The sequence below is a fragment of the Montipora capricornis genome, chromosome 4 (assembly GCF_036669925.1).
Source record: "Montipora capricornis isolate CH-2021 chromosome 4, ASM3666992v2, whole genome shotgun sequence".
Classification (NCBI taxonomy): Eukaryota; Metazoa; Cnidaria; class Anthozoa; order Scleractinia; family Acroporidae; genus Montipora; species Montipora capricornis.
Window position 1 is genome coordinate 38,265,463 of NC_090886.1, and position 7,500 is coordinate 38,272,962.

Here is a 7,500-nt window from a genome sequence, read left to right on the forward strand (position 1 = left end):
TGCACTGATTGGAAGAAATGAAATGTTGTGCATATTTACCGAATCTTATTTGTTTAATCTGCTGTGAAAAAAATTTTGGTGAATAATGAAATTACGGGAAGCAACTTGATCAGTCTTATCAACATACAGAATCACATCCCTCATATTTGAAGCTAAAACTTTAAAAATGTCGCCGGCCATCAATTCAAGAACTACTGGATCCGTGTTGTTTTTTATGTTGGTGCAAACTGCGGTGAAAACAAGCTTATAATCCTCGGGCACACAGTGGAAGTCAGTCGGGACGTAATTACTCGAGAAACCACGGGCAAAATAGGAACTCGCGAAAGTCCCGCAAGTTTGCAATGGTCTTTCAGTTATCTTCATCCCGTCCCGACTGATCTTCATTGGTTTTTTTTTTGCCTGTAGCTTCCTTGTCCCGTCCCGTATGACTTCCCCCGTGAGCACAATGTTTGCAATGTATCACGCAAAATTCACATAATACCTAATCATGAAATGCCCTTGTGACAAAATGTACTACATAAGAGTCACAAAATGTCAGTTGGCACGAAATAATACGCTCGTCAGCGAAGATGTTAATCTCTCATCTGGTAACCGTGGAGAAATGTATTGCACGTAGAAATGCTTAGAATTTTGCTCACGATTCATAATGTCGTCATGAATATTCTAATATTCTATGTTTATCAACGCATTTGTATAATTTTTTCCACTTCAAAGATGAACGATTTATTTATGGACTTTTCTTTTTCCTGCTTCGCATTTAAAAATTTAATGTCCCTTTAAAATTCGTCGATCGAACAAAACAACTGCTCATTTTAAATTCACAGTTTTTTCCGCATTTCAAAGCCGGCGAAGGACACCATGCATGACACAATTTTACTGAATAATATCCCGAGGAAAGGTATGTTGATAGAGATGAACTTCATGAAGACGACGTCGCCTCTAAGTCAAGATTTCCGGTTTACGCGCACTAGTTCTGCAAGCGCTATAAAAATCTACCAATATTATTAGCTTAAATCTTTGACATAATCTTCGAGGTCAAATCATTTGCGTCCTACAAGCGCGTGTGACCATCGAGCAACTTCCTTCGCATGTGTGATAAACGAGAGTGGCAATATTGTGGAAAGACAATTAATTCAAGCCAAACGACCACGTAAGTAGCTATATCCGCGAGCAACTTACTGTTCCTTTATTTTAATTTAGACTTATTTTTTAAATGTCTTCGCTCGTGGCTCAATATAAAGTAGACTAAACTTGTCATGCAACACTCAAAGACCAATTAGCGCTCGTTTCATGCATTAAAACTACTACTCGGACCAGCATCGCAATTATCAAGAACCAACATGATATCTGCGTATCGAGGTCTCTTTTTAGAATTATTGGGCAAGAAGAACAAATCCGCATTTGAATAATCCTGTACTCAACCTCGGCATGGTTTAGTTCATTAGTTTAGTTTATTCGTCCTGCCTGTGCTCAAAACATCGGAACGTCCGTTGACTTGAAAAAAAAAATGATAATCTGGAAATGAGATTGTCTCCCTTAAAAAGAGCATTTTGTCGATTAGCGCGAAAGCAGTGATGTTAAGAAACAGCAGTAATGGTGGGAGGAAGAGGAAATGAGTGTTGGAGCAAAAATCGGGTCATGTTTCATGTGGTGTGGTGTGTGACAACTACAGACTGCGAACTGCCTACAAATAGCGCTGATAAATAGTATTTAAGTCTAAGCACCCATTTTAAAACGGTTAGCTTTCAATAATTGCAAGTTAGGGTTAGGTTAGGGTTTGTCTGCGGTCTGCAATCTGCAAGTGTCAGACATCGCATGTCAGTGGGTGTTCAGTGGGTTAAAGTCCATATGTGACTGATACTGATACTGACATTCGTCATAGCCACGCACTGTTACATTTGGATTCACTGGAGAGATTTAGCATCGTGGTTATGGAAAACAGAAACACTCTAAAATTTGCCAAAAGTCAAGAAATGGTTTGATTTGCCTGTTAGCTTACAGTTAGCGAGCAACTTCTCCCACTGAAGAGAAAGGCAGGTCTGAATGAGAGGATTTTCAAGCTTTCATGAAACAGCAGTAGCATGCGATGCTGAATCTCTCTGCCACCATTCTGAAGACGCAAACAACAAATCAAAGACCTTTTAATTTAACTTCAGTTGGAGCTTGATTCCAACTCTTCTAGGACCGCAGTAAACGGGCATTCGGTAAATTAGTTTAATTAACCAAGGCATCGGGGGATCGGAGTTAACAAAAACGTCACTTCAGTTCACGGTTTTTGATCAAAAACCGTGAACTAGTATAGCTTTGCTTCATTGAAAGGATTTCACATCGATTACAATACCTTTACAATACGGGTCAACTATCATGATATAACTGGATTGGTTTGAACGTTCAAGTTAGTAAAGGTGGAAAATGAACGGCTCGTTGAGAGATCTGAGAGATGTAGGAAGGGAGTTTATTTTAAGAAGCAAGGACAAGGCATCGTCAACGAAAACGTCACTCCAAAATATAACTTAGCGCTATCGCAAGTATTTGGTGATTATTCCGTCTTGTTCACATTGTACAATACTGGCGAACTATCCTCTAACTGTGGGAGGCGCGGTGGCATTCGGTTGAAAATGTTTACTACAAATTTAATCAAATACGATTAAAGAAAAACTCAATAAAATTATGATAAAGTAAAATGCAGCGAAAAGTGGGAGGTAGAGCGGCCCAGCGACCAGGGTGCTTGCCTTGTGATCCGGGATCCCGGGTTCAAGACACCTTCACTGGTTAAATTTGTTCCTCGTAGTCCCCGGTTCAACTTCTCAGCTGCACTTGTAAATAGCCAACTATAGCTTGACTCCGGCCAGTTGGCATTCTTGACAGTTGTTGCTGAATGTTCTGTTCTGTCGTAATTGTGTTTCATTGGCACTGAAAAGCCCCTATGGGGAGTGGTCAATTAATAAGTATGTATTGTAAGTGGAAGTGGCCCTTGGTGGATATTTACTGAGCGGGAAGCGGTGAGGCACTTTCACCGACACTGAAGTGAATAATTGTTTTAGTGTACACCACACAAGTTGAATAAAAAGCGAACTAAAGAACTACTTCTGAGTCAGCCAATAAGCGCTCGGAGAGCACTATTCACTTGTGTGGTATATATACTAATCGAAGGCATCAGACATTGAATAGCAAAGCTGACAATAATTGTATATAAGTATTTTGTTTCTATGGTGACTCGAGGATACTTGGAAAAAATCCAAGAGCTCCTTTGCAGAAGTCGAACTCGCGACAAGGGAGATTATTAACTCTGTAAGCCACTAAACTAAGTTCAGGAGGCAGTTGTCCCCGTTATACTTCCAGGACTGAAAGTGTCCACATGGTACATCCGCACATTACGTCGCTCAGTAACAAAAAAATTATCAATATAAAACAGCTTTAAGGTAAGAAGAATCTAAAAGGATTTAATAAAATGTTGTTTACTTTTAAAAAGTACTAAATATGCTGTAGACAAATCTTATCAGGTAGATTATTCCAAAGTGCCGGTTCAATAACAGAAAAACCGCGCTTTTCAAAGGTTTCAATGTTGTACAAAAAGGACTACTAACCGTGCATTTAATATTGCCGGAACCGGTAAGGAAGTCTAGGAACTGCGAATATATTTTGTTAGAGTGCAAGTTGAATATTTAGGACCAATGGCGTAATACACTTATCTAGTGTTACGTGTTGAGTCAGAGCAAAACCCGTGAAAGGAGACGACGTAGGCTGAGTCATCGATTCGAAACGTTTTCGCTTTCTCCTGACTTAGCTCGTGAAGACAAAAGCCAAAGAATACGGCCAATCATGATAGCGCTCATTCTCGTGTATGGTGGTCAGTTTACAGTTTTCTGCTTCTGCTTACTACTCCGACACGGTATTGCATGTTTTCGTTTGGTCGTAAACAAGGGAGTCAAAATCGGAGATATGAATAGCGACTACGATGTTGGATGGTACTTTGTAATCTTTTGCATGATTATTTATTGCGCATGCCGGTGGAGTCGGAATCGATCCAAAATTCGGAGGAAGTACTTTCGACTCCGATGTTTGGTTTTCACCACATCATTAACTTGTAATCTTCGGAGTAACGACTTTGACTCTGTCTCAGTAATGAAAACCCGTCAATTTAGAAGGATGCAGGAGTGCGTTCCTCGCTTTCCTAATGGCTGTTGTATATCGTGAAGTTACTTCAAAAACGGAGTTTAGTTCAGTTGTCAACACCGTGGTCTACCCAACAAAAATCATTTTTAACTGAACCAGGCTTGTTACTTGTTCTTGTCACCAGAATATTATTAACCAAACATGGCTATAAGCGGTTATTTCATGGAAGGAAAGCCCTTGCGTGGTATCTGCCCTCCGCTTGTCCCATCAGGTAGTGAATCAGAGGAGGAACTATGTGAAAAGCAGGGATCGATAGCACTTAAGAATTACAACACTCTCCCGAAAGACGACAAAGACAGTAAGTATGCCATAAGTATACCCTTATGAGTAATATTTAGATGACATTTTTAAGAGGCAGCACTTGGACTCAGCTGGTCTTGTAACTTCTGAGCGAGTAACCAAGCGTTGAATGATACCTGTCTGTTTTCGTTAAGGGCAGATTAATGATTGTCACGGTCTTCGATTTTTAGAGGAGATTTAAAACTCAAGCGTTGGCGACTGACAAAAACGATTTATTTCCCGAAACAAGACTCCTAATAAGAACCATACATCGTGTGGAATACTGACTGTTTCTTCTCTATCCACACTTGAAGAAAAATATCATCACCTAAATGACCAAAGCTAAGAAAGGCAACAAAACTGGGTACTCTTAACGGGTCACTCATAACAGCTGTAACCCCTGCAAATAAGGCTTAAAGGAGAACTGAAGGCAAAAATCAGCAATTTTTCCAATATTTTTTTTTTGGAAAGCCTAACATAAGTAAAGTTAAGTTTGCGGAGTTATTTCTTCTCGTTTCCTCTTTTTGCGAGAAAATTACGTTCAAAGTTGGGCTCTTACAGCTTTTTCGGCCTTTTCAGTGCGGGCTCAAAAACTAAATCAGTAGCTTGCTGTGATGTATGATATGGGGAACAGAGATTTCGTAATCAAGAGAAACAAGGTGAACACTAGTGCTGCTGTGGATATTTTCTTCGTTGCTTTGCTTTATCTACGCGGACTCAATATTCACGACAAACATCAGTCTAAAAACTGCTTCTATATATATGGGTTATTGACCAAGCTTGTTCGGTCAAGATGGCTGGATATTAGCCAAGTTCTTTTTTTGCGTGTTTCGTCTCGGTCGATAAACACGCAAAAAAAGAACGAGGCCACTATCCAGTCATCTTGACCGAACAAGCTTGGTCAATAAAGGATTTAATATATGACTTAAAAACACCAAAAAATGATCTTTGATCTTGCGGGACCAAGCGAGAAATCCTAAGCGGGCAAGATATCTCCATCTTTCCCGCTCGGGTAACCAATCACAGCGCGCGATTTAGTTCATCTTGCCCGCTCAAGGGGAGTTCTCGCATGTCTTCCCCATATCATACGTCATAACTGGCAAAAATAACCGCTGACTCCTCCATTCTGAGCCGCAATGCTGATGGCCCAAAATTGGAATAAAAACATTTCTTTTAGGTGGAAAAACGACGGATATACCAGAAAAAAAGTTGAAAACATTCTTGAGCATGGTCTAAAGTGTAAATAAAATATTCTTATTTTTTTGCCTTCAGTTCCTCTTTAATCTCTTTGACGAGCACAACCTCTGGGCCAATCTGGCTATTAAAACGAACTGTACTGAATATTCAATCGGCACAGGACGCCCAAGCTTCCGGTGATAAATTGCATGACCAAATTAATGAACGACAAGAACGAGAGTGTTGAATGTCAAGCACATGTAGCTTAATAAACCGACAGCTAAAGTTACATTGTCACAAAATATTTTAGCATTGTAATTAAAACATTTATGATAAAAAAAATACATAAGAAGCCTTAAAAATGAAAGCAAGGTATGTACACAGGGAAAAAGATAATTAAAAAATAATTATAAATGATAATGGAATAAATAATAATGGGATTATTATTATTATTATTATTATTATTATTATTATTATTATTATTATTATACAAATTGGTAAGATTGTCTGACAAAGGTCACAACACCTATGATTGTTTCCTCAAATACCACTTAAATCTAGTGACTGAAAGCTATATTGTGACCACTTGAGTTATCCGCATCGCCCATCGCGCTGGGGCCAAAGTGCCCCAGGAACTTAAAAGTGTCTACCATTAGTGACATTGTGTCAGTAGGTGATGTGTTACAAATCGCCATTTCTAAAAGAATGTTTTCGAGTTCTTAATGGCAAATAATTCACTTCTATCACCAGTAGTAAGATTATTTTTGATTTTATGTGTATAACAAAATCTTAATCTTTTGTAACTACGGTAGCCGAGCGTTTAAGTAGAGCTTTACATAATATTCTGTCCTATTTCTAAACATTGCTCTCAAGCTGGTCTTCCTTTCTCTCGTCAGATGCCTCGCAGAGGTGCCATATCATATGATACGGATATCTCTGTAGTAACTATGACGAGAGCGATAAAATACTGCCGGAGCTGGGATTTAGATTTTCTACTGAATCGCGTTAAATGCTCCAACACAACGAAGGAGCCCATAAGTCATGAGCTCTTTGCTGTCCAACGAGTTTTGCAAAACTCAGCTAAATGACTTAAAAAACACCTGTTTATTTTAACTGAAATTCTTTATATTTAATGGTCCGCCATTACTAACTTTAAGTTCTTGAGAGAGTTGGGACAAGGAGAAAATGACGTCAAAGGCTCACTAGTTTAAAAATGCAATGCGTGTGTAACTCCGCAGAATTAATATGCAGCACGGATGTTTTGAGCTTTCAGATTTGTAAACTCGCTTCTTGCATATAAAATAAGCTGCATCCACATGCTGAAATTTTAAGCTAGTGAGTCTTTCACGTCACTTTTCCCTGGATTCAACCCTCTGAGGTCCAATAGGTCAGTTTTGAACGCTAACAATGGCGGACCGTGAAATCCAAAACTTACACTCAAAGTAAACGGCCTTTGGATAAAAATCAAAGCTCAAACACTTTTAAAATCTGAAGAAAAAAATTCGAAATGATTTTCTTGATCACAGGGGCACTTTAAAGTATTGATCCGATGTCTTTTGCATACATTAATAATTCCGCCTTAGTCTTAGTCGCGTGAGACGGTGCCTACTAATTCAAAGGTATTTTTGCCCCGATTTATGATTATGCAGGAAACGTAGATCTTAACAACTGTTATTGAAATCCAAAAACAAAATTGGGGGTAAGCGATGTATGGCCGGCGTTCTTTCTCAAATTGAAGCTTAATTATCTCTCAAAAAGGCATGGTTACCCCCAATTTTCTTTTTGGATACCAAGAGTACTAACTAAGATCTACTTTCTCCGGATAGTTTTAAACCACGCAAAAATATCACTGTATTAGCAAGCATCACC

At 39.0% G+C, this 7,500-nt stretch overlaps 1 protein-coding gene across 3 annotated transcripts in view; it reads left to right on the forward strand.

Moving 5' to 3' along the window:
* The first annotated feature begins 705 nt into the window (after nucleotides 1-705).
* The window catches only part of LOC138046904 (synaptic vesicle 2-related protein-like), a 30,673-nt gene continuing 23,878 nt past the window's right edge, over nucleotides 706-7,500 (forward strand). The window contains exons 1-2 of one of the 3 annotated variants that reach the window (XM_068893517.1): nucleotides 706-898; nucleotides 4,301-4,474. In XM_068893517.1, the coding sequence (XP_068749618.1) occupies nucleotides 4,318-4,474 (157 nt within the window). In that variant the 5' untranslated portion in view covers nucleotides 706-898; nucleotides 4,301-4,317. Of the gene's footprint in view, nucleotides 1,151-3,304; nucleotides 3,423-4,300; nucleotides 4,475-7,500 lie in introns of those variants that run through there. The other 2 variants (XM_068893516.1, XM_068893518.1) reach the window with 2 other exon arrangements.